The sequence below is a fragment of the Oncorhynchus mykiss genome, chromosome 22 (genome assembly GCF_057628025.1).
Source record: "Oncorhynchus mykiss isolate SJ-2025 chromosome 22, ASM5762802v1, whole genome shotgun sequence".
Classification (NCBI taxonomy): domain Eukaryota; kingdom Metazoa; phylum Chordata; class Actinopteri; order Salmoniformes; family Salmonidae; genus Oncorhynchus; species Oncorhynchus mykiss.
The window spans coordinates 10,385,049-10,412,580 of record NC_143043.1 but is presented as its reverse complement, the minus strand read 5'-3'; the positions used below and the strand labels follow the sequence as shown (position 1 = coordinate 10,412,580).

The 27,532-nt window shown below is 42.7% G+C and overlaps 1 protein-coding gene across 11 annotated transcripts in view; it reads left to right on the top strand.

Moving 5' to 3' along the window:
* The window catches only part of inpp4aa (inositol polyphosphate-4-phosphatase type I Aa), a 60,235-nt gene that overhangs the window by 12,454 nt on the left and 20,249 nt on the right, over positions 1 to 27,532 (top strand). For 7 of the 11 annotated variants that reach the window (XR_016490515.1, XM_090215388.1, XM_036958614.2 and 4 more), the window contains exons 2-8: positions 13,316 to 13,614; positions 13,754 to 13,798; positions 22,979 to 23,097; positions 23,586 to 23,702; positions 23,819 to 23,898; positions 24,041 to 24,149; positions 24,527 to 24,617. Coding sequence is in view for 10 of the 11 variants with exons in the window: in XM_090215388.1 (XP_090071514.1) it covers positions 13,509 to 13,614; positions 13,754 to 13,798; positions 22,979 to 23,097; positions 23,586 to 23,702; positions 23,819 to 23,898; positions 24,041 to 24,149; positions 24,527 to 24,617 (667 nt within the window). In the remaining variant the exon portion in view is untranslated. Of the gene's footprint in view, positions 1 to 10,002; positions 10,189 to 13,315; positions 13,615 to 13,753; positions 13,799 to 22,978; positions 23,098 to 23,585; positions 23,703 to 23,818; positions 23,899 to 24,040; positions 24,150 to 24,526; positions 24,618 to 27,532 lie in introns of those variants that run through there. The other 4 variants (XM_090215387.1, XM_090215385.1, XM_036958612.2 and 1 more) reach the window with 2 other exon arrangements.

The window sequence follows — 27,532 nt, the reverse complement described above, 5'->3', positions numbered from 1 at the left end:
CACTGTGACTGACCCTAAACAGAGAGGACACAGTGGCAGAATACCTGACCACTGTGACTGACCCAATATTAAGGAAAGCTTTGACGAGGTGCAGACCTGGCTCTCGAGAGAAGACAGGATATGTGCACACTGCCCACAAAATGAGGTGGGAACTGAGCTACACTTCCTAACCTCCTTTGAAATGTATGACCATATTAGAGACACATACAGTGGGGCAAAAAAGTATTTAGTCAGCCACCAATTGTGCAAGTTCTCTCACTTAAAAAGATGAGAGAGGCCTGTAATTTTCATCGTAGGTACACTTCAACTATGACAGACCAAATGAGAAAAAAAATCCAGAAAATCACATTGTAGGATTTTTTATGAATTTATTTGCAAATTATGGTGGAAAATAAGTATTTGGTCACCTACAAACAAGCAAGATTTCTGGCTCTCACAGACCTGTAACTTCTTCTTTAAGGCTCCTCTGTCCTCCACTCGTTACCTGTATTAATGGCACCTGTTTGAACTTGTTATCAGTATAAAAGATACCTGTCCACAACCTCAGACAGTCACACTCCACTATGGCCAAGACCAAAGAGCTGTCAAAGGACACCAGAAACAAAATTGTAGACCTGCACCAGGCTGGTAAGACTGAATCTGCAATAGGTAAGCAGCTTGGTTTGAAGAAATCAACTGTGGGAGCAATTATTAGGAAATGGAAGACATACAAGACCACTGATAATCTCCCTCGATCTGGGGCTCCACGCAAGATCTCACCCCGTGGGGTCAAAATGATCACAAGAATGGTGAGCAAAAATCCCAGAACCACATGGGGGGACCTAGTGAATGACCTGCAGAGAGCTGGGACCAAAGTAACAAAGCCTACCATCAGTAACACACTACGCCGCCAGGGACTCAAATCCTGCAGTGCCAGACGTGTCCCCCTGCTTAAGCCAGTACATGTCCAGGCCCGTCTGAAGTTTGCTTGAGAGCATTTGGATGATCCAGAAGAAGATTGGGAGAATGTCATTTGATCAGATGAAACCAAAATATAACTTTTTGGTAAAAACTCAACTCGTCGTGTTTGGAGGACAAAGAATGCTGAGTTGCATCCAAAGAACACCATACCTACTGTGAAGCATGGGGGTGGAAACATCATGCTTTGGGGCTGTTTTTCTGCAAAGGGACCAGGACGACTGATCCGTGTAAAGGAAAGAATCAATGGGGCCATGTATCGTGAGATTTTGAGTGAAAATCTCCTTCCATCAGCAAGGGCATTGAAGATGAAACGTGGCTGGGTCTTTCATTATGACAATGATCCCAAACACACCGCCCGGACAACGAAGGAGTGGCTTTGTAAGAAGCATTTCAAGGTCCTGGAGTGGCCTAGCCAGTCTCCAGATCTCAACCCCATAGAAAATCTTTGGAGGGAGTTGAAAGTCCGTGTTGCCCAGCAACAGCCCCAAAACATCACTACTCTAGAGGAGATCTGCATGAAGGAATGGGTCAAAATACCAGCAGCAGTGTGTGAAAACCTTGTGAAGACGTTTGACCTCTGTCATTGCCAACAAAGGGTATATAACAAAGTATTGAGATAAACTTTTGTTATTGACCAAATACTTATTTTCCACCATAATTTGCAAATAAATTCATAAAAAATCCTACAATGTGGGGGGATGGTAGGGGACGCCATGTACGACTGACGTGTTCTCCGTTTGCTCCCGTGGTATTCTTAAAGTTTATGTGAATTCTGCAGCAGAACCGTATTTATTTTCAGGTATTAATTTGGTGATCCCTTTCCATAAAAACCAAGACTACTTTGCTTCCGAATGTCAGCATGTCGACCAAGCATAAGGCCAAAAGCATGACTTTGAGAAAACCTGGCCTACAAGACCCGCTCTCATCACCGCCCTCTCCTGAGTCTGAGGGCCCGGGGACGCACACTTTACCCGGGGGCGCGGCTTGGCCTGGCGGCGCTGAAATGAACATTCTCGAGGCCATCAGGCTACTACGCTCTGAGATAGTTGAAATGAAAACACAGGTGGTTGCTACGATTGAGGCCAGAATACAGGAGGTTTCTGATACTTTAAAAGCAGATTTAACCATCCTGCGGAACGAGACTGTGCCGGCAATTACATTACTCAAAACAACAACTGCGTCACACACTACAACGATTGCAGCACTGGAGGCCTCCGCTACTAATGTCTCCGATTTAACTACATCCCTGGAGACTGAAGTTAAACGCCTAGCTGCGGATCTGGAAAAGGTGAGGGAGTGCTGTGTGAGTTTAGAGGGATTCTCTCGCCACAATAATCTGAGACTTGTATCAGTCCCAGAGTCCGCGGAAATGCATCGTGCCACGGATTTCGTTTCAGGGCAGCTGAAGGATGTTCTTGCCTTAGATGAAAAGCCCCTGATTGATCGAGCCCACCGGTCGCTGCGCCCAAAGCCCCGGGATGGGGAGAGGCCCCGTGACATAATTCTTCGAGTGCACTTTTTTCATGAGAAGATGGAGATCCTCCGACGAGCCCGCAATACCACTCTGAGCTTTCAAGGACAGAGCTTTTTCATTTACCAGGACTACTCCCCCACTGTTTCCAGGCATAGCGCAGCTTTCGGACAGGCCAAACGAGTGCTTCGGGACCATCCAAGTGTGAAGTATGGACTGCGATTCCCGGCCCGTTTATGGATATCTCATGAGGGTAAAGACCACACATTTGAATCTCCGGATGAGGCTATGGCTCACATTCAACGTCACATCAAGAAATCTTGAATATGCTCACAGTGTGGATTGTAAGTACCCCACTTGTGGTACAATTATGTTTAGATATAACAGGCTAGTCTTCTATAATTGGCGAAACTATTCAGGCTTATTTGATGTGATCTAATGTTTTGATTATCTAGTGTGCGTGTCTCGCTCACCTATTTAGTTTGTTTACACATTGTCTCAGTGACTCAAAATACTTTTGGTTATTTGTTTACTGCATCCGTTTGCATTGTCCCAGTAAACAGTAAATGTCTCACGAGGCTACACGGTTTCTGGGGCCTCACTTTAATTTTAAAAGTTTGGAGCGTAATTTATGCCCAGCAAACGTTCAACGTAGCACACATAGTTTTTTGGTATTGGTTGTAAGCTGTCTCAGCTTCAACTAGACTACTATTATAATTACTATTATTTTTGATTGTCTAACTACGATTTCCTTACTTCAAATTAGATTTTTGGCTGAGAGCCTTTATACATTTTATTTATTTTCTCTCTCAATGCCTGTTATAAGACGGGTGAATACAATTATATACATCTACAAGTGGTGCTTTTGTCATTCCGTTTGCACAAGCGATTCACCTTTTTTTTTTTTTTTATTTGCTGCTTGATCCACTAACAAAACACGACTTTAAAGAGCGGGACTGTGGGTTTAGGTTTAAGACCGCACTCTCACAGACATACTGTGCGAAGAGAACATGTTCTATTTAGGCTTGTACCTCGTTTGGGGAGGTATTGTCTGGGATGGGGGGAGGGGGTGGGGGGGCAGGTTGAATTGTTCAGTTCTAATGTTGTCATTCTGTCTTTTTAGTTTTTTTTTCTGTTTTTTTTCTGTACTTTTTCCAAACATTTACCACCGTACATTATTACTCTGAGACAAGTTATTCTTGGGGTTTTGGGCGCTCATTGCTTTTCCATTCTATGCTCTAATGACAGGGTTGAATAACGGGAATGCCCAGAGGGGCCGAAATAATACGACCAAGTACATTTCTTGGAATACCAAAGGGGTTAACAACCCGGTAAAGCGTAAGAGGGTGTTGACGCACTTAAAGGGTTTGAATGCAAATATTGCATTTCTACAAGAGACTCACTTGAGGACTGGTGAGCATTTTAGGATGCGTAAGGACTGGGTTGGTCAAGTGTTCCACTCAAACTTTCATAGTAAATCAAGAGGTGCTGCTATTCTGGTTGATAAAGCTACTCCCTTTGTAGCTTCTGAGGTTTTTGCTGATCCTAAGGGACGATACGTCATAGTAACTGGTGAACTGTTTTCTACCCCTCTTGTTTTGGCTAGTGTTTATGCTCCCAATTGGGATGACACAAGTTTCATTTCTTCCTTTCTGTCTGCTATTCCCAATTTAGATTCTCATTTGTTGATTTTAGGGGGGGATTTCAACTGTAAAATGTCCCCAGTTCTGGACAAGTCCTCACAAATAAATACAGGCCCATCTAAATGTGCCCTACTTATTCAATCCTTTCTTCAGAAATATGCTATGTTTGAGGCCTGGCGTTTCCTACATCCTACAGATAGACAGTATTCCTTTTATTCTCATGTTCATAAAACATACTCCCGGATTGATTACTTATTTTTGGACAAAAAACTTCTGCCTAACCTTCGGCAGTGTACTTACGAGAGTATTGTTATCTCTGACCATTCACCATTAGTGCTTGAACTAGAGTTTCCCCAGCGACCTCCTAGGTGTTATCAATGGCGTCTCAACCCCATTTTACTCTCAGATAAGGAGTTTGTCAATTTCATTTCTTCTGAAATTACCTTATTCCTAGAAACTAATTCAACACCAGGTATGTCCTGCTCTACCATATGGGAGTCTCTCAAAGCATACCTACGTGGCCAAATTATTTCTTATACAGCCAACCAAAACAGAGTTCGCTCCCAGCGACTTCGGGACCTGAGCGAGTCCATAGCCACATTGGATGAGAAGTATGCTACGGATCCTTCCTCTGATCTGCATAAAGAGCGCCAACTACTCCAATCTGAATTTGATGAGCTTTCTACCAGGCAAGCTGAACAGTTACTCTTGCGAGCTCGATACAAAGTCTATGAACAAGGCGACAAGGCCAGTAAACTCTTTGCACATCAGATCCGTAAATCTGAGGCCTCACGGCTAATCCCACGAATAAGGACCCCGTCTGGTGCCACCACAGTTATACATAAAGAGATCAATGATCAATTTAAACAATTTTACTCTGCGCTATACACCTCTGAATCCCCTCAAGACCCTTTGCTGATTGACTCCTTCTTTAATGGCTTGAATATGCCTTCAATTGATACAGACTCCCATGACTGTCTAGAAGAAGAATTTACGCTTGAGGAGATTGCAACAGCAGTGTCCGCAATGAAAAGTGGTAAATCACCGGGTCCGGACGGTTTTCCAACCGAATTTTACAGGACGTTTTCTGGTCTGCTTTGCCCATTCTTGTCCCGACTATTTGCAGAGTGCCTCAATACTTCAAAGCTGCCGCCTAGTCTTTATCAGGCTTCAATTTCATTACTACTAAAGAAAAACAAAGATCCCCTGGAATGTGGATCCTATCGCCCAATCTCGCTTTTAAACTGTGATTACAAAATCCTAGCTAAGCTTTTAGCCATCCGTATGGAAGGCTTGCTGCACCAAGTAATACTCTGACCAGACTGGCTTTGTGAGAAATAGGCATTTATTTTTCAATATTAGGCGCCTTATATATAATATACTGTACTCCCCAGCGTCGGGGGACCCGGAGGTGGTGGTCTCACTTGATGCCGAAAAAGCGTTTGACCGCGTTGAGTGGGATTACCTAACAGCTGCCCTTTATAGATTTGGCTTTGGCCCCAAATTCATTGCGTGGATAAAGATTCTTTATTTTTCCCCCATGGCTTCGGTACGGACTAATAACGTGTCCTCTGACTATTTTCCCTTGCACCGCGGATCCAGACAGGGTTGCCCACTCTCCCCCTTGTTGTTTGCTTTGGCAATTGAGCCTCTCGCCATTGCACTACGCTCTAATGATGCCATTCAAGGCATAATCAGGGTGGGCTGGGAGCAGAAAGTCTCGCTATATGCTGACGACCTCCTTTTGTTTATCTCCAATCCCGATACCTCATTGCCACGTGCCCTATCTGTTCTTAAAAAGTTTGGATCAATCTCAGGGTACAAGCTGAATTTAGGCAAGAGTGAGCTTTTTCCGGTAAACAAGGCTGCTTTAAAGTGCTCTTTCACAAGTTCTCAGTTTAGGATTGTTCGGGATCAATTCACCTACTTGGGAGTAAAAGTGACAAGGAAATATTCAAATTTGTTTCAGGAAAACTGTGTTGCTCTAGCAGACAGATTGAAACAATCTTTTACTTTTTGGAATTCGCTACCCCTTTCTCTTATCGGAAGGGTTAATGTCATTAAAATGAATGTGTTGCCCAAATTTCTATATTTATTTCAATGTTTACCCATTTTTATTCCAAAACTTTTTTTATTTCACTGGATCAAACATTCATGCATTTTATTTGGGATGGCAAGGTACCACGGATTGGTAGAAAACATTTACAGAAGCCTAGGTCATTGGGGGGTTTAGCTCTACCAAATTTTCAGACATACTACTGGGCTGCAAATTTTAGAGCCGTTCTGTACTGGCTGCAGACTGATCCTACTGGCCCTAGACCACTCTGGGTCCAGATGGAGTCTGAATCGTGTAAACCTGCAGCACTTTCCTCTGTGCTGTGCTCGTCTCTCCCAATGTCCCTAGGCAAAAGGTGTGCCAACCCAATTGTAAAGCAGTCTCTTAAAATTTGGAATCAGTTACGTTTAGCCTTTAGCCTCCGAGGCTTTTCTCTATCAGGCCCAATCAATCAGAACATTTTATTTCCTCTATCTTTGAATGATGGGGCTTTTGGCATTTGGCACTCACTAGGCACTCTCCTCGCTAGCCCAATTATTCTTTGATGGTATATTTGCCTCTTTTTCTCAGCTGCAGGAAAAGTTCAATCTCCCCCAATCCCACTTTTTCCGCTATCTCCAGACTAGAAACTTTGTCAGGGCTAACACACCTGGATTTCCCAATAGGCCTGCGAATACAGCTATAGAGAGCATCTTGGAGCTGAACAAGCTTCCTAGGGGCGCAATTTCAGATGTATATGCAATCATTCATGACTTACAGAACCCTGCTTTGGTGCCTTTAAAGACTCGATGGGAAAAGGATTTGGGGGAGGAACTTGGGGAAGACGCCTGGGAATCTGTGCTGCACGGGGTGCACTCGTCCTCTTTTAGCACTAGACACAGCCTCATTCAATTCAAGGTGGTTCACCGTATCCACTGGTCCGGGGCCAAACTTGGAAGAATATTCTCTGATTTTGATCCTACCTGTGTCAGATGTAAGGTGGAACCAGCCACACTGTTGCATATGTTTTGGGGCTGTCATAAACTGTCAGGTTTCTGGGAATTAATATTTAAATGTTTCTCTGATATATATGACACTGTTATAGAGCCGTCTCCCCTTACAGCCCTTTTTGGAGTACTGCCCATGGGTACCCCTCTATCGAGAATCCAGTCGGACACTGTTGCTTATACAACTCTTTTAGCTAGACGGCTAATACTACAGAACTGGAAGATGGCAGCTCCCCCATCTTATAAATATTGGGTGAGGGATGTGTTGTGCTCTCTGAAACTAGAAAAAATTCAATTCAATTCACGTGGCATTTCTCCACCCTTATCCCTTGACTGTTTACAGGAACAATGGTGAGATGTTTGCCCTGTCCCTGTACTATAGATTGCCCTTTAACCTCTAGCCTTCTGCCCGGTGTGTTTAACTTGTCTAAAGTATGGTATCTTTAAAGCTATTTTTTTATTTGTATTTTTATTTGTATATTTTTTTCTAGTTCAGTATATTATTTATATTGCTTTGTCTTGTCTCTGTGTGTGTATGTTCAAAACTTAATAAACAGAGTTTACATTTTTTTTTTTTTATCCTACAATGTGATTTTCTGGATTTTTTTTTCTCATTTTGTCTGACATAGTTGAAGTGTACCTATGATGAAAATTACAGGCCTCTCTCATCTTTTTAAGTGGGAGAACTTGCACAATTGGTGGCTGACTAAATACTTTTTTTGCCCCACTGTATTTCCCTCAGATTACACAGATCCACAAAGAAATCTAAAACAAATCACATTTTGATCAACTCCCATATCTACTGGGTTAAATACCACAGTGTGCCATCACAGCAGCAATGTTTGTGACCTGTTGCTTCAAGAAATGGGCAACCAGTGAAGCACAAACACCATTGTGAATATAAACTATATTTACAGTGCCTTGCGAAAGTATTCGGCCCCCTTGAACTTTGCGACCTTTTGCCACATTTCAGGCTTCAAACATAAAGATATAAAACTGTATTTTTTTGTGAAGAATCAACAACAAGTGGGACACAATCATGAAGTGGAACGACATTTATTGGATATTTCAAACTTTTTTAACAAATCAAAAACTGAAAAATTGGGCGTGCAAAATTATTCAGCCCCCTTAAGTTAATACTTTGTGGCGCCACCCTTTGCTGCGATTACAGCTGTAAGTCGCTTGGGGTATGTCTCTATCAGTTTTGCACATCGAGAGACTGAAATTTTTTCCCATTCCTCCTTGCAAAACAGCTCGAGCTCAGTGAGGTTGGATGGAGAGCATTTGTGAGCAGCAGTTTTCAGTTCTTTCCACAGATTCTCGATTGGATTCAGGTCTGGACTTTGACTTGGCCATTCTAACACCTGGATATGTTTATTTTTGAACCATTCCATTGTAGATTTTGCTTTATGTTTTGGATCATTGTCTTGTTGGAAGACAAATCTCCGTCCCAGTCTCAGGTCTTTTGCAGACTCCATCAGGTTTTCTTCCAGAATGGTCCTGTATTTGGCTCCATCCATCTTCCCATCAATTTTAACCATCTTCCCTGTCCTTGCTGAAGAAAAGCAGGCCCAAACCATGATGCTGCCACCACCATATTTGACAGTGGGGATGGTGTGATGAGCTGTGTTGCTTTTACGCCAAACATAACGTTTTGCATTGTTGCCAAAAAGTTCAATTTTGGTTTCATCTGACCAGAGCCCCTTCTTCCACATGTTTGGTGTGTCTCCCAGGTGGCTTGTGGCAAACTTTAAACAACACTTTTTATGGATATCTTTAAGAAATGGCTTTCTTCTTGCCACTCTTCCATAAAGGCCAGATTTGTGCAATATACGACTGATTGTTGTCCTATGGACAGAGTCTCCCACCTCAGCTGTAGATCTCTGCAGTTCATCCAGAGTGATCATGGGCCTCTTGGCTGCATCTCTGATCAGTCTTCTCCTTGTATGAGCCGAAAGTTTAGAGGGACGGCCAGGTCTTGGTAGATTTGCAGTGGTCTGATACTCCTTCCATTTCAATATTATCGCTTGCACAGTGCTCCTTGGGATGTTTAAAGCTTGGGAAATCTTTTTGTATCCAAATCCGGCTTTAAACTTCTTCACAACAGTATCTCGGACCTGCCTGGTGTGTTCCTTGTTCTTCATGATGCTCTCTGCGCTTTTAACGGACCTCTGAGACTATCACAGTGCAGGTGCATTTATACGGAGACTTGATTACACACAGGTGGATTGTATTTATCATCATTAGTAATTTAGGTCAACATTGGATCATTCAGAGATCCTCACTGAACTTCTGGAGAGAGTTTGCTGCACTGAAAGTAAAGGGGCTGAATAATCTTGCACGCCCAATTTTTCAGTTTTTGATTTGTTAAAAAAGTTTGAAATATCCAATAAATGTCGTTCCACTTCATGATTGTGTCCCACTTGATGTTGATTCTTCACAAAAAAATACAGTTTTATATCTTTATGTTTGAAGCCTGAAATGTGGCAAAAGGTCGCAAAGTTCAAGGGGGCCGAATACTTTCGCAAGGCACTGTATCTGTCTATTTATTTTCCCTTTTGTACTACAACAATTGTCACATTGTTACAACATCTTACATAGCCGTAAAATAACATTTGAAATATCTACAATTTTTTGTGAGTAATGATTACTATTCATTTCTGATTATTTATTACTTGTTTATTATTTATTCCACTTGCTTTTTAATGTTAACACGTTTCCCATGCCAATAAAGCCCTTTGATTTGAATAGAAATCAGTCGCCACTGTGCACAGATTATCCATCACGGTGTACCTCATCTTCTACCTTTCACTCACTGTTGTCAGATGCTTTCCTTTTGGAATATCCAAAGATTCCTAGTACTTCACACACATTCGCTGTCCCCCCAGGCTCTGGAGTTTGGAGTTTTCTGGATCACACTCAACTCTCCCATCAGTTCATGAAAGCGGAAGTTTTCTTGGTTGTCAACCCTGTCTCCGAGCTGTTGAATATTTCAATGTGTTGTTAGGAATCAAGAATTATAGAGGAGCACCAACTGAGACCGGAATGGAAAGTCAACTTTAAAGTATAAATGTAAGACTACTTAAAGGCAAGTACAGTCAGGTCCATAATTATTGGCACCCTTGATAAAGATGAGCAAAAAATACTTTTTATAGTCCTCAGAACAGCCTCAATTCCTCGGGCATGAACTTTACAAGATGTCGAAAGCGTTCCATAGGCATGCTGTCCCATGTTGACTCCAGTGCTTCCCACAGTTGTGTCAAGTTGGCTGTGGATGTCCTTTGGGTGGTGGACTATTCTTGACACACACGGTAAACTGTTGGGCGTGAAAAACCCAGCAGTGTTGCGACACTTGACACACTCAAACCAGTGCGCCTGGCACCTACAGTACTACCATACCCCTTTGAAATGCTCTTAAATATTTTGTCTTGCCCATTTACCCTCTGAATGGCACACATACACAAACCAAGTCTCAAGGCTTGAAAATCTTTCTTTAACCTCTCCTCCCCTTCATCTACACTGATTGAAGTGGATTTAACAGGTGACGTCAATAAGGGATCATAGCTTTCACCTGGATTCACCTGGTCAGTCTATGTCATGGAAATAGCAGGTGTTCCTAATGTTTTGTACACTCAGCGTATAACTCAGTATTTGTATAAATAAATTATAGAAATAGTGAGCTATATTGTATGCTCCAAAAATTGGGACATGATATTATTTTATACTAATACAATTGCTCAGAGAACAAGATTGTGTTAAACAAGTAATAAAAAAGATAGGGGTCAAAATGATTGGCACCGCTGTTTTCAATACTCTAGCACCGTCACCTTCTGAGGATAATGACACTGAGCCTTTTTCTAAAACATTGAAAAACATTGAAAAATTGAAAGATTGAAAAACACGACGGGAGGGATCTTATACTTTACCTCCGTACAGAATCTTCCCAGATCCTTGATATCCTTTGTCTGCTCTTATGGTTTCCCCTTCAATTCAAACCACAGGTTTTCAATGGGGTTCAAGTCCTGTGACTGAAATGCCATTGAAAAATTACATTTTGTAGTCAATTAAGCATTTATTTGTGGATTTTGATTAATGCGTGGGGTTATTGTCTTGCTGAAAGATCCACCTGCGGCCAAGTGTCAGCCTCCTGGCAGAGGCAACCAGGTTTTTGGCTAAAATGTCCTCATACTGAGTAAAGTTAAAATGATGCTGTTTACAGGACCAGTGGAAGCAAAATAGCCCCATAACATCAAAGATTAGATATTTTTCTGCATATGCTTCCGTTTTTCAACGCTAAATCCACCATTGGTATGTGTGGAGTTTGATAAACGGCATTGGCACTTGGATTGGAACCAACACTATAGTCAGATGTCATGAAAATAGAGCTCTTTGGCCACGCACACCTATGTTGAGTTTGGCGTTGAAAAACGGAAGCATACAGTTGAAGTCGGAAGTTTACATACACCTTAGCCAAATACATTTAAACTCAGTTTTTCACAATTCCTGACATTTAATCCTAGTAAAAATGCTATGTCTTTTGTCATTTAGGATCACCACTTTATTTTAAGAATGTTAAATGTCAGAATAATAGTAGAGAGAATGATTTAATTCAGCTTTTATTTCTTTCATCACATTCCCAGTGGGTCAGAAGTTTACATGCACTCAATTAGTATTTGGTAGCATTGCCTTTAAATTGTTTAACTTGGGTCAAACGGTGCATGTAGCCTTCCACAAGCTTTCAACAATAAGTTGGGTGAATTTTGGCCCAATCCTCCTGACAGAGCTGGTGTAACTGCGTCAGGTTTGTAGGCCTCCTTGCTGGCACATGCTTTTTCAGTTCTGCCCACAAATTTTCTATGGGATTGAGGTCAGGGCTTTGTGAGAGCCACTGCAATAACTTGACTTTGTTGTCCTTAAGCCATTTTCCCACATCTTTGGAAGTATGCTTGGGGGTCATTGTCCATTTGTGACCAAGCTTTAAGACTGGTGTCTTGAGATGTTGCTTCAATATATCCACATCATTTTCCCTCCCTCATGATGCCATCTATTCTGTGAAGCGCACCAGTCCCTCCCTGTCAAACGATGTATGGAATCAATCTTTAGGATGTTTTTAACATAAAACTTCAACAATATTCCAACCGGAGAATTCCTTTGTCTTCAGAAAAGCAAAGGAACGGGAGATACCTCTCATGTGAAATGCGTGTGACCAGCGCGTGACTGCTGGCAGACCTCTGACTAATTCCTCTCTCATTCGGTCCCACTTCACAGTAGAATCCTCAAACAAGTTTCTAAAGACGGTTGACATCTAGTGCAACATAACAAATATCCCATTGTGTATTCAATAGGGGCTGTTTTGAAAATCGACTAAACTCAGATTTCCCACTTCCTGTTTGGATTTCTTCTCAAGTTTTTGTCTGCCATATGAGTTCTGTTATACTCACAGACATCATTCAAACCGTTTTAGAAACTTCAGAGTGTTTTCTATCCAATACTAAAAATAATATGCATATATTAGCAACTGGGACTGAGGAGCAGGCTGTTTACTCTGGGCACCTCTGGGCACCTTTCATCCAAGCTACTCAATACTGCCCCTGCAGCCATAATAAGTTTTTAATTAACAAGAAATGTGTGGTTGTAGTTGAAAAACGAGTTTTAATGACTCCAACCTAAGTGTATGTACATTTCCGACTTCAACTGTATGTAGAAAAGTACCTCATACCTACAGTAAAATATGGTTGTGGATATTTTATGTTATGGGCTATTTTGCTTCCACTGGTCCTGGAGCCCTAGATGTTTTTTAAATTACTTGTTCTCTGAGCAATTTTGTTAGTATAAAATAATATAATAAACCCATTTTGGAGCATGCAACATAGCTTATTTTATACTGTCTTTTTTGTTAATCTTTATCAAGAGTGCCAACAATTATGGACCTTACATATGTAGATGTAGAATTGACTAGAATTGCACATAGGAGATGCAGCTGGGTTTCATTGCCATTGTTCTATTCATGACACTCCTTAGCTACAGTGTATGTGCATCACCAGCATAACAATACCTGCTTAATTCAACTGAGAAGGGTAATGTAGATGTCAAATAAAGATCAGGTGAAGTGTGTGTCCACTCCATCTATTCACTTTCTATGTTGATGTGGCTAATACCTTTGTTGTAATTCTCTCTCTCTCTCTCTCTCTCCCTACAGCTCCACACTAAGAGTCCAGAGACTGAAGAGATAATCACACAGGAAAGGATCCTTCCAGGGATCTGATCTGCAGAGAGTGTGTGTGTGTGAGAAGGACGTGTGGCATTTGTTCTTAACCCCCTCCACCCCTTTACTCTTTACCCAACATCCCGTTCTCTAACCTCCCTTACCCCCTGACCCTTAACCCCCAGCCATGATGTCGGGGAAGGGGAAGGCTAGCCCGCGTCACCGGCCATGGTCCGTGTACCGGGCTAACACCTTTGACCTCTCGGCTGAGATAATGGGGATGACTCTGGCAGGTAAGGGCCATGTTACTATAGTTACCGTAGTAACAGTGTTCCTGTATGTTTGCCCACTGAAAATAAGTATGTGCATAAACTTGCCTTGTTTGTCGCTGTAGTTGTAAAAAATATATAATAATATATTGTGTTCTTGTAGGTAACAGTCAGGACCCAGATGAGCCAGTGCTGGAGTTCAGCCTGGGTGAGTGATGTTGCTGAAGTCCTTCTCACTCTGGTTCAATTGTCTTTGATATTTTATAACAGTACCAGGGTTTCTGTTAGCGGTTAATAGCCGGCTTTTGTCCAGTTAAAAATATTGAAAAGTCCATAAATAAAATTGCCAGTGGTCAATTGTCAGCGTTCCATTACGAAATGATGCTTTTTAGCCTCTTCATTGATGGAAATACCAGTCGACAGAAATGCATTTGACCTGTCATGCTTATCGGTCTATAGGTCAATTTGCATGATTTAATGGAATTAAATTGGCACGTGTACAGTATATTTTTTTGTTAGTTTTTTAGTTTATTTTTTATTTTTACAGGGACAGTGCACATTAATCAACGTTTCAGTAAAAGTGCCGGTTTTAGCCAGCCGGCTAATTTTCAACCGCAGTCCCTGGGCAGGTTATTAAAAACAATTACAATATAGACAATAGCAGCATAGAACAAGCAAGACATAGCAACAGAGGACAAGCAAGACATAACATACAGACAGAGCAACATAGGACAAGCAAGACGTAGCATACAGACAGAGCAACATAGGACAAGCAAGACATAGCATACAGACAGAGCAACATAGGACAAGCAAGACGTAGCATACAGACAGAGCAACATAGGACAAGCAAGACGTAGCATACAGACAGAGCAACATAAAACAAAAAGCAGCAAGACAAAATTCATAAAAGCAACAAAGTGTTTCCACACCTCACAAGCTACAGACAACAGACAACATGGAAAGCAGCAACACACAGCTAGGGACCATGTTCACAAATCTGATTGACCTTTAGCCATGTCTTCAAGCATTTTGTGAAAGTGTGATATGTGGTGCAGTGTCTGATGGCAGTGTATTCCAGACATGGGAAGCTCTCACAGAGAATGCAGATTTACTAAAGGTGCTTTTCCTTAGGGGAACTATACAGTTCCTATACAGTTCCTATCATAGATTTAAAGTACAGTTTTGCTACCTCTGTAGTCAAACAATTTCGTATAAATCGGAAATTAGCCAGGTTGAATTTGGTTATTTGAATTACCTTTTTCACATGCTTTTTAAAAGAGAGGTTGGAATCAAGTATGATGCCAAGGTACTTAAAATCGGATACCACCTGGAGCTTCTCCCCTGACACATAGACATCTGGCTCAGTAGCATCTGTTGCCCTCTTTGTGAAGAACATGCAAACAGTTTTTTTCACATTGAGATGCAAACACGAGTCACTGAGCCACTTTGTAACCTGGACCATTACAGTAGTGAGTTATTGTGCAGCTTGTTGTTTGCTCTTTGCATGCACATATATCACTGTATCATCTGCATACATTTGAACTTTAGACCCAGTACAGACAGAAGGCAGATCATTAATGTACAGGCTGAACAGGAGGGGCCCCAGTATTGACCCTTGGGGCACGCCCACATCATAGCTACGAGTGGGCGACAGCTCATTGCTCACGCTGACACACTGAGTTCTGCCTTCAAGGTATGATTTCATCCATCTCAAGGCGTCAGGGGAAAAGTTGAACTTGGACAATTTTGTGATGAGAATCTCATGGTTAACAGTATCAAAAGCCTTCCTTAGGTCCAGAAACACAGCCCCAACAGCACCTCCTTTGTCCATCTTGGACTTCACATTTTCCAGAAGAAAGCAGTTGGCCGTTTCTGTGGAGTGTTTCGCTCTGAAGCCAAACTGCATGGAGTGTAATGTGAAGGGGCTGTTGTTGAGGTGGGCAGTTGTTCTGCTACACACTTTTCAACAACCTTTGACACCACAGGTAGTATACTAATGGGCCTGTAGTTACTCACGTCAGCAGGGTCACCTGATTTAAAGATGGCCGTTATTATGGCCGACTTCCATACCCTTGGAAACACACCGAGACCAATAGATGTGTTGGTGACCTTAGTAATGGGGCCAATGAGTGACTCTTTGTCGTTTTTAAGAAAGGTAGAGTCCATCCCAAACACATCTTTGGCTTTAGAGTTCTTTAGTGAGCTAATCACCTTGTTCACCTTTGACTCAGAAACCTCCCTTATGATGAAGACAGGTTGAGTGTCATTCACTAGCACTGAGCCCAAGAAACAAGTGGAGGGGTTCTGTGTCAGTGCCCTGACAGAGTCAATCAAGTAGGAATTAAAGGCTATTGCTATTTCAACTGCATCCTGTGTTAGATTGTTATTCACCATGATTTCTAGTCTTTTTGCAGTGTTACTATGGTCTTTCCCTGTTAACTTTTTTAGATTCTCCCATATCAATTTAGAATTTCCCTTTGCTTCACCAACTATGTTAATAAAAAAGTTTGCCTTGGCCTGTCTGATTTCTTTCATCACCTTATTTCTCAACATGGTAAACCTACGTCTGTCATACTCTAATTAAGATTTTAGGGCTATTTTTAGAGCATAATCTCGTTCTTTCATCAATTTCCAGATTTCTCCATTTAGCCAAGGAAAAGTGCTCTTTTGGCCAGGTTTGGATTTGATTTTCTTTAGGAAGCCATTTATTTTAGTCTGGATTGTGGATAGAAAAACCTGACTATCAGCTTCCACGTCTGTATAGGACAAGAGATCATTCTAGTTTATTCCCTTAATTGCTTTTTCAAAATAGTTTAATTCACTCTTAGGTATTCTGAGTTGATACGGCTTTCTAACAGTAGAGAGGTTAAACCTGCTCTTAGACAGCTTTCTGGCTATAAGTGTCAGATTATGATCAGACAGCCCAGTAACCATATTGAATGATTTAGTCACTCTCTCTGGTTTATTACTGAACACCAAATCAATCTGTGTTTTAGAGCAACAAGTCACCCTGGTTGGCCCTTTAACTAGCTGTGTAAGGTCAAAGGTATTAGTGATCCGTTTGAGGGTTTTCCTACAACACTTGTCTTCATAATTAATGTTACATTTGTTATGTAGGCTATCTTATTTATCACATGCTGTCAGACAGCGCAAGAAATGCTGCTGAAACATCTTGTGGTGCTTTCAAGACAACTGTAAAGTCTGAAAAATACAAGGTCAAATCGTGATGTCAGTGATCTTCAGGTAGGAAAGAGGAAAGAGGCCTGAATGTTTTAATACATATTACGAGGCACGTCTTAACTTTCTTCAAAGTAGGCATTTAGATCTCTCTTTCTAAATTCGTAACTGATATTTTCAGCTCTGTCACACGAAACCTCTCGAATGTGCAGTGGCCTTTTGACAACAGTGTTTGGCTGCTAATTGCATTATGGAACGAACACCCGCACGTAGCCTACTGTCTTGTGCGCATTGCTGTGCTTATATTGTGAAAAAATAATAGTTTATCAACATTTTAAGCTAAACGTTCTCATCTGTTACATCAGACTTTTGCAAGGCCAACTGGTTGTATGAATTTTGGATCTGTCCCAGAGTTTGGAATAAACAATATATTTCTCGACAAGCTGATCAATAGAATAAGTAGCCTAAACGTTTCTACTATAGTAGATTGACAAAGGCTAGTGATTTTGCTGATCGTCACACGTGTTGTTGCCTAAGGAAAAGTAAGTGTGGCGCCGAAGCACATGGCTGAGGCTTTACATTCTCCCAACCAATTGTGCTATTTTGTTTGTTTTTTGAGTTTTGTGTAACTTATTTTTTCAACTTATTTTGCACATAATGTTGTTGCTACTGTCTCTTATGACTGAAAATAACTTCTGGACATCAGAAAGCAAACCCAGATCCCCGTCATTTGCTTGAAGAAATGACGCAGGAAAAGGAGCCTCAGATCGGGCAGCCTTCTGAGAATCTGTAGGAGAGCGAGTAAACTTCCACTGCCATTTGTTCTTCTTGCTAACGTGCAATCACTGGAAAATAAAATGAATGATGTACGATTAAGATTGTCCTACCAACGGGACATTAAAAACTGTAACATCTTATGTTTCACTGAGACGTGGCTAAACGACGATACGGATAATATAGAGCTGGTGGGATTTTCCATGCACTGGCAGAACAGAGAAGCTACGTCTGATAAGACTAGGTGTGGGGGTGTGTGTCTATTTGTCAATAACAGCTGGTGCGCGATGTATAATATTAAAGAAGTCTCGAGGTATTGCTCGCCTGAGGTAGAGTACCTTATGATAAGCTGTAGACCACACTATCTACCAAGAGAGTATCATCTATATTATTCGTAGCAGTCTATTTACCACCACCGAACGAAGCTAAGACTGCTCTCAACCAACTCTATAAGGCCATAAGCCAAGAAGAAAATGCTCACCCAGAAGCAGTGCTACTAGTGGCCGGGGACTTTAATGCAGGCAAACTTAAATCAGTTTTACCAATTTTTTACCAGCATGTCACATGTGCAACCAGAGGAAAAAAATCCTACTCTACAAACAGAGATGCATACAAAGCTCTCCCCCACCCTCCATTTGGCAAATTTGACCATAATTATATCCTCCTGATTCATGCTTACCAGCAAAAACTAAAGCAGGAAGTACCAGTGATTCGCTCAATACGGAAGTGGTCAGATGACACGGATGCTACACTACAGGACTGTTTTGCTAGCACAGACTGGAATATGTTCCGTGATTCATCCAATGGCATTGAGGAGTACACCACCTCAGTCATCGGCTTCATCAATAAGTACATTGGCGATGTCGTCCCCACAGTGACCATATGTATATGTCCCAACCAGAAACCATGGATTACAGGCAACATTCGCACTGAGCTAAAGGATAGAGCTGCCGCTTTTAAGGAGCGGGAGACTAATCCGGACGTTTATAAGAAATCCCGCTATGCCCTCAGACGAACCATCAAACAAGCAAAGTGTCAATACAGGATTGATTTATTGATACTACACCGTCTCTGACGCTCGTCGGATGTGGCAGGGCTTGAGATCTATTACGGACTACAAAGGAAACCGCAGATGCGAGCTGCCCAGTGTCGCAAGCCTACCAGATGAGCTAAATGCCTTTTATGCTCACGTCGAGGCAATCAACACTGAAGCATGCACGAGAGCTCCAGCTGTTCTGGATGACTGTGTGATAATGCTCTCGGTAGCCGATGTGAACAAAACCTTTAAACAGGTCAACATTCACAAGCCGCTGGGCCAGACAGATTACCAGGATGTGTACTCAAAGCATGTGCGTACCAGCTGTCAAGACTCTTCACTGACATTATCATCCTCTCCCTGACCGAGTCTGTAATACCTACATGTTTCAAGCAGACCACCATAGTCCCTGTGCCCAAGGAAGCGAAGGTAACCTGCCTAAATGATTACCACACCGTAGCACTCACGTTGGTTGCCATGAAGTGCTTTAAAAGGCTGGTCATGGCTCATATCAACAGCATCCTCCCGGACACCCTAGACCCACTCCAATTCGCGTACCGCCCCAACAGATCCACAGATGATGCAATCTCAATCGCACTCCGCACTGCCCTTTCCCACCTGGACAAAAGGAACACATATGTGAGAATGCTGTTCATTGACCAACCTCTCCCTCCAGGGCATCCCGGGTAGTGCAGTGGTTAAGGGCGCTCTACTGCACCACCAGCTGTGCCACCAGAGACCCTGGGTTCGTGCCCAGGCTCTGTCGTAACCGGCCGCGACCAGGAGGTCCGTGGGGTGACGCACAATTGCCCTAGTGTCGTCCGGGTTAGGGAGGGTTTGGACGGTAGGGATATATATCCTTGTCTCATCGCGCACCAGTGACTCCTGTGGCGGGCTGGGCGCAGTGCGCGCTAACCAAGGTTGCCAGGTGTTTCCTCCGACACATTGTGTTCAGTGATCGGTAAGCTGCTCTGACAGCTTATGCTTATGCTATAAGTGATTTAAGTGATTTTTGCAATTCGTTCCAGTCCTTGGCAGCAGAGTACTGAAAGGAAAGGCGGCCAAAGGAAGTGTTGGCTTTGGGGATGACACGTGAAATATACCTGCTGGAGCGCATGCTACGGGTGGGGGTTGCTATGGTGACTGAGCTGAGATAAGGCAGGGCTTTACCTAGCAAAGACCTAGCAAAGACCTATAGATGACCTGGAGCCAATGGGTTTGGCGACGAATGTGTAGTGAGGGCCAGCCAACGAGAGCATACAGGTCGCTGTGGTGGGTAGTATATGGGACTTTGGTGACAAAACGGATGGCACTGTGATAGACTACATCCAGTTTGGTGAGTAGAGTGTTGGAGGCTATTTTGTAAATTACATCGCCAAAGTCAATGATTGGTAGAATAGTTTGTTTTACGTGGGTATGTTTGGCAGCATGAGTGAAGGAGGCTTTGTTGCAAAATTTTGCGATTCTAGATGTAATTTTGGATTGGAGATGCTTAATGTGAGTCTGGAAGGAGAGTTTACAGTCTAACCAGACACCTATGTATTTGTAGTTGTCCACATATTCTAAGTCAGAACCATCCAGAGTAGTGAAGGGCATGTATTTAGTTTTACTAGCATTTAAGAGCAGTTGGAGGCCACGGAAGTGTTGTATGGCATTGAAGTTTGTTTGGAGGTTGGTTAACACAGTGTCCAAAGAAGGGCCAGAAGTATACAGAATGGTGTCGTCTGCGTAGAGGTGGATCAGAGAATCACAAGCAGCAAGAGCAACATCATTGATGTAATCAGAGAAAGAGTCGGCCCGAAAATTGAACCCTGTGGCACCCCCATAGTAAATGCCAGAGGTTCGTACAACAGGCCCTCCGATTTGACACACTGAACTGTATCTGAGAAGTAGTTGGTGAACCAGGCGAGGCAATCATTTCAGAAACCAAGGCTATTGAGTCTGCCAATAAGAATGCAGTGATTTCCAGAGTCAAAAGCCTTGGCCAGGTCAATGAAGACGGCTGCACAGTACTGTCTTTTATCGATGGCAGTTATCATATCGTTTAGGACCGTGAGCGTGGCCAGCTCGGAAACCAGATTGCATAGTGGAGAAGGTACGGTGGGATTCGAAATGGTCGGTGATCTGTTTGTTAACTTGGCTTTCGAAGATTTTAGAAAGGCAGGGCGGGATGGATATACTGTAGGTCTATAACAGTTTGGTTCTAGAGTGTCTCCCCTTTGAAGAGGGGGATGACCGCAGCAGCTTTCCAATCTTTGGGGATCTCAGACCATACAGAAGAGAGGTTGAACAGGCTAGTAATAGGGGTTGCAATAATTTAGGCTGATAATTTTAGAAAGAGAGGGTCTAGACTGTCTAGCCCAGCTGATTTGTAGGGATCTAGATTTTGCAGCTCTTTCAGAACATCAGCTGTCTGGATTTGGGCGAAGGAGAAGTGGGGGAGCAAGTTGCTTCAGGGGGTGCTGAGCTGTAGGACAGGGTCGGGGTAGCCTGGCCAGCCGTAGAAAAATGCTTATTGAAATGATCAATTATCGTAGATTTATCGGTGGTGACAGTGTTTCCTAGCCTCAGTGCAGTGGGCAGCTGGGAGGAGGTGCTCTTTTCTCCATGGACTTTACAGTGCCCCAAATCTTTCTGGAATTAGTGCTACAGGATGAACATTTCTGTTTGAAAAAGCTAGCCTTAGCTTTCCTAACTGACTAAGTACATTGGTTCCTGACTTCCCTGAAAGGTTGCATATCGCAGGGGCTATTCGATGGTAATGCAGAACGTCACAGGATGTTTTTGTGCTGGTCAAGGGCAGTCAAGTCTGGGGTGAACCAAGGGCTATATCTGTTCTTAGTTCTACATTTGTTGAACGGGGCATGCTTATTTAAGATGGCGAGGAAATCATTTTTAGCCAGGCATCCTCTACTGATGGGATGAGGTCAATATCCTTCCAGGATACCCGGGCCAGGTCGATTAGAAAGGCTTGCTCGTTGAAATGTTGTAGGGAGCGTGATATTGATGAGGGATGGTCATTTGACCGCGGACCCATTACGCACGCAGGCAATGAGGCAGTGATCGCTGAGATCCTGGTTGAAGACAGCAGAGGTGTATTTTAATGTGATCAAGACAAAGGAGCTGATTGTGGACTGTGGTTCATCACCAATGAACTATCATGGTCCAAACATACCAATCAGTTGTGAAGAGGGCACAACAAAACATTTTCCCCCTCAGGAGACTGAATAGATTTGGCATTGGTCCCCAGGTCCTCAAAAGGTTCTACAGCTGCACCATCGAGAGCATCCTGACCGGTTGCATCACCGCCTGGTATGGCAACTGCTCGGTATCTGACCATAAGGCACTTCAGAGGGTAGTGCGTACGGCCCAGTACATCACTGGGGCCAAGTTTACTGCCATCCAGGACCAAAATAATAGGTGGTGTCAGAGGAAAGCCCATCAATTTGACAGAGACTCCAGTCACCCAAGTTTTAGACTGTTTTCTCTGCTACCGCACGGCAAGTGGTACCGGAACGCCAAGTCTAGGCCCAAAAGGCTCCTCAACAGCTTCTACCCCCAAGCCAAAAGACTGCTGAACAATTACCGGACTAACCACCGGACTATTTACATTGACCCCCCCTCCCTTTTTACATTGCTGCTACTGACTGTTTATTATCTATACAAAGTCACTTCACCCCTACCTACATGTACAAATTACTAACCTGTACCCCGCACACTGACTCGGTACTGGTACCCGCTATATATAGCCTCATGATTGTTATTAATTTTTGTTACTTTTTATTATTATTTTTTTACTTTAGTCTATTTGGGAAATATTTTCTTAACTCTTCTTGAACTGCACTGTTGGTTAAGGGCTTGTAAGTAAAGCATTTCATGGTAAAGTCTACACTTGTAGACACTTGTTGTATTCGGCGCATGTGACAAATAAAGTTTGATTTGATTTTAGTCTAACATTTTCAAAGTGCACATAAAAATTCGGTAAGAAGGGCCGCACATTGTTGCATCCTCTACTTGCATGTTCTGTTAATATGAATTACCATATTCTAAATTTGATTTATGTCATTCTGAGCACTGTGGGAGGACGCCCTAATCAGGTTACGCACCCAATGCATATGGATCCGGTAAATGTTTTAAATGTCCGGTCAATTAAAATGTTGCCGGTCAAATGGAAACCCTAAACAGTTCCCATTGATTCTTGAAGAATAAAGCTTATAAATGCCTTATTAGTTTATTACAACAGTCTTACTTATCATAACACGAAAAACGTACTTGTATTACTCTGACTATGAATTTGAGAAAGGTAACAAATTACATTTCCCCAGCCCCATCCCTATTTTATGGCCAGGATTGAGATGACAGATTTTTCCTTTAATGTTCACTTCCCTGTTGTACCCCCAGCGTGCAGTGAGCTGATCACCCCAGCATTGGACCGTAAACCGACCAGCTTTGTGGCGGTCAGCTGTACCACTCCTCCCCAGGCCTTCTGGACCAAACATGCTCAGACAGAGATCATAGAGGTAGAACCACACCCAGAGATGGGCAGTAATTGAATTACTTCTGAACTACATTCTAATGTATTGTGTAACTTTTCTATACCATTCTTTATAGTGGTTCACAATTGTGTGGCCCCCTTTAACCATGCATTGGTATCAGAAGGCTGATGGCACTAGGGTGTGATAAGAGTGCTGGCTAAATGACCTAAATGTAAATGTAAAATGAACACTTGTAAAGCATGCTGGATATTATTGTAATGAGCTCCGCCCCCCAAAAAAGGCCAATAATAATTCCCAGTGTGCTTTGCAATTGTTAATTTTTACATTGACATTTTGGTCATTTAGCAGACTCTCTTATCCAGAGCGACTTACAGTCGGTGAATTCAACTAAGGTGGATAAACAACCACATATCACAGTCATTGAAAGTACAATATTTTTTTTTTACTGATAAGGATGTTTTAGTGAAGGAGTGGTCTTGCAACTCTCTCTCTCGCTCTCTCTCTCTCTCTAGGGTACTAGTAATCCTATCTATCTGAGCAGTATAGCATTCTTCCAGGACTCTCTGATCACTCAGCAGACCCAGGTTAAGCTATCTGTGTACGACGTCAAGGACCGCTCCCAGGGCACGGTACGACATTTCACCCTCAAAAACTACTCCAACTCCCCCACTAGAGTCAACTGCCCAAAACCTCACAACCTTCCTAACTCTTAAAACCCAAAACTAATCAAACACTCCACTCCCAGATGTACCTGCTGGGGTCAGCCATGTTCCCTGTGAAGGAGCTGCTGCAGGACAAACACCACAGACTCCACCTAACCCTCAGGTAACACACACACACATACACACATATACACACACACTCACACAACCTCCACATACATCCTCAGCTATTGTTAAATAGTAGGGCCGGGTATGGGCATAAGAGCCTGAGTACTGTAGAGACACCTATTACTGTCTGTCCCCAGGTCAGCGGAGAACGAGCGCATGGGCAACATCACCATCATCGCCTGGCAGATAGAGGAGAGGAGGGAGCAGAGAGCCCCTGTCGCCCGGCAGGACACCATCAATGGCAGGGTGAGTGGCCTGGTCTGGATCTTACTGAGGAAGGAAGACCGTAAGGTCAAAACTTAGTAATATCCATATTATCTGATTTGTTTGAAGATGGACCACAGAGTATGTACTGTAGACCTACTTTGTTAAATGTTTGTAGGATTATTTTTGGCACTTTTCCCCCTTTCCTGGCTTACCTGTCTGTGTTCAGATCCCTGCCCGAGGCAAGCTAGGGACAACCAAACTGCTTTCACTTGTTTGGTCAGTGGCCAAGAAGGACAAGGAGAAAGATTAAATCCACATGGTAGAAATTCAGCCAGTCGGTTCAGGTTACTGTTCAAGTGAAGGGCATCCAGGATGAATCACACAATGAAGATGTCTGTTCCTTTTGTGTTTCTCAGATGGTTCTTCCAGTGGATGATAGCCTGACTGAGTCCGTGAACATCAGGGCCAAGTCTGCGTCTCTGTGCAAAGACACACTGCTGAAGGCTGGTGAGTGTGTGTTCCAGTGTGTGTCAGCGTGTGTTTCTCTATTGGCAAGTGTGTGTTGGTCTGAAAGGGCAATTCCGCCACTTTTCAACCTCATATTAATTATCTCCAGCACCAAAACAGTGTATGTGAAAACAGCACATTTCTATAATATGTGGTTAAAAAGAAAACAAAGGTCCTAAAAAATGCTTCTCTGTGACATCACAGGGTAGGATTAAAAGTAAAAAATGTCATTAAAAAAATGCAATTTTCAAATCGGGGAATGAGTTTCTAGCCAGAGACATTTTCACAGACATGTTCAATCTATCCTCATGCCAGTCTATAATTCCAACATGTTTTAAACTGATCACCATTGTCCCTGTTCCCAAGAGCTCCAAGATAACCTGTCTAAATGACTATCGCCCTTCAGTACTCACATCTGTAATTATGAAGTGCTTTGAAAGGCTGGTCATGATACACATCAACACCATCATCCCAGAAACCTTACTGTAGACCCACTCCAATTTGCATACCGCCCCAACAGATCCACAGATGATGCAATCTCTATTGCACTTCACACTGCCCTCTCCCACCTGGACAAGAGGGGAAATAACTTTCAACACCATAACAACACTTTCAACACCATAATCCCCTCCAAGCTCATCACAAAACTAGGGACTGCAACTAGATCCTGGACTTCCTGACCACGGGCCCAGCCTTCAACACAGGTGTGTGTGCTCAGTCCCCTCCTGTACTCCCTGTTCACCCACGACTGCGTGGCCACGCCTGACTACAACACCATCATCAAGTTTGCTGCTGATATGGCGGTGGTAGGCCTGATCACCGACAACGATGAGTCAGCCTACAGGGAGGAGGTCAGAGACTTAGCAGTGTGGTGCCAGGACAACAACCTCTCCCTCAACGTCAGTAAGACCAAGGAACTGATCGTGGACTATAGGAGAAAGAGGGGAGAGCACGCCGCCATCCACATCAACGGGCTGTTGTGGAGTGGGTCGAGAGCTTTCCTTGGCGTCCACATCACTAAGGACTTAACATGGTCCACATACACCCCCCACAGCCGTGAAGCGGGCACGGCAGCACCTCTTCCCCCTCAGGAGGCTGAAAAGATTGGGCATGAGCCCTCAGATCCTTAAAAAGTCCTACAGCTGCACCATCAAGAGCATCTTGACTGGCTGCATCACCGCTTGGTATGGCAAATGCACCGCCGTTGATCTCAAAGCTCTTCGGAGGGTCCAGTACATCACTGGCAGGGGGCAATTACTTTTTCACACAGGGGCATTGGATGTTGTATAACTTTGTTAATGAAGTAAATTAAATAAGTATGTAATTGTTGTGTATTTTTTCATTCAGGTTCCCTTTATCTAATATTAGGTTTCGGTTGAAGATCTGATAACATTCAGTATCCTAAATATGCAAAAATAGAAAAAATTTGAAAGGGGCAAATACTTTTTCACGACACTGTACATACACATTACACTCACACACACACACATTACACTCACACACACACACATTACACTCACACACACACACACATTACACTCACACACACACACATTTACACTCACACACACACACACACATTACACACACACACACATTACACTCACACACACATACATTACACTCACACACACACACATTACACTCACACACACACACATTTACACTCATTTGCTGCTGCTACTGTTCTTTATTTTACTATTGTTATTATTATATATCCTGATGCCTAGTCACTTTAGCTTGCTTTCATTTACATATCTATTTCAAATACCTTGTACCTCTGCACATTGATCTGGTACTAATACTTCCTGTATGTAGTGCCATTCTTGGGTATTTTATTTTATTTCTCTGTGTTACAATTTTATTTATATTTTAAGACTCTGCATCGTTGTGAAGGGCTTGTAAGCAAGCATTTCACATTCAAGTCTACACCAGTTGTATGCAGTGTGTGTAACAAATAAAATTTGATTTGAGTTGATTCCCACATCACCATGACTCTCAGTGTTAAAAATTATTGTTTTTAAAATGTTTTAATTTTTGATGATGTCATCGGGTAGAACTTTTTAACTATTTATATTCTACAAAACATAGAAATGTGCTGTTTTACATATGTAGACACTGGTATTGTGCTGGAGATAATGAACATTTGGTTGAAAGTGTTGAAATGACCCTTTAAGTGTGTGTTTAAATGAGATAGTATGTATGTCCTTCTCTATTCGTAGCATACTCTTAGGTTCTAATTCTCAGAGTAAAAAACTCTACGGACATTATGAAAGCTTAACCAAGTTTAATTCTTCCCAGAAGATCAATACAGCTGCATTCAGACAAAACATGTTTCCACCAACACAAGTATATATACTCCAATGTAAATGCACTCCTCCTTCTCTCCAACCCTTACATCTGTTATGGTTCGACAGGAAGACCAAGTGATGGGGTAATAAACCATTCCTTCTCCCTTAAGGTGACCTGACCTGACCTCAACCCCCTTGATGCCTAATCCAAAGTTCTCCACCCATATCACCTATAGCATTCCCTTAACACCCTCCCCTCTACCCAGCACATTCCAAAGCCATCTGGCTCTTACAGATAACCATTTAACTTCTGATGTGAAAACCAGTCTCTATCACTCCTCATACTATAGTATTACTCCTGATGTATCATGTCTCTAGTATAACAATGTTCCAAGTTTGACCCAGAATCTAACAATACAGAGAGTTTACAGATTTAGGAATTATGACTGACACACTGTATCCCACTGCTGGCTTGCATTTGTAGTTAAGCAGGGTTGGTCCTGGTCGGTCACTGGATGGTAGATCAAATGCTGCTGGAAGTGGTATTGGAGGGCCAGTAGGAGGCACTCTTTCCTCTGATCTAAAAAAAAAAAAGATCCCAATGTCCCAGGGCAGTGATTGGGG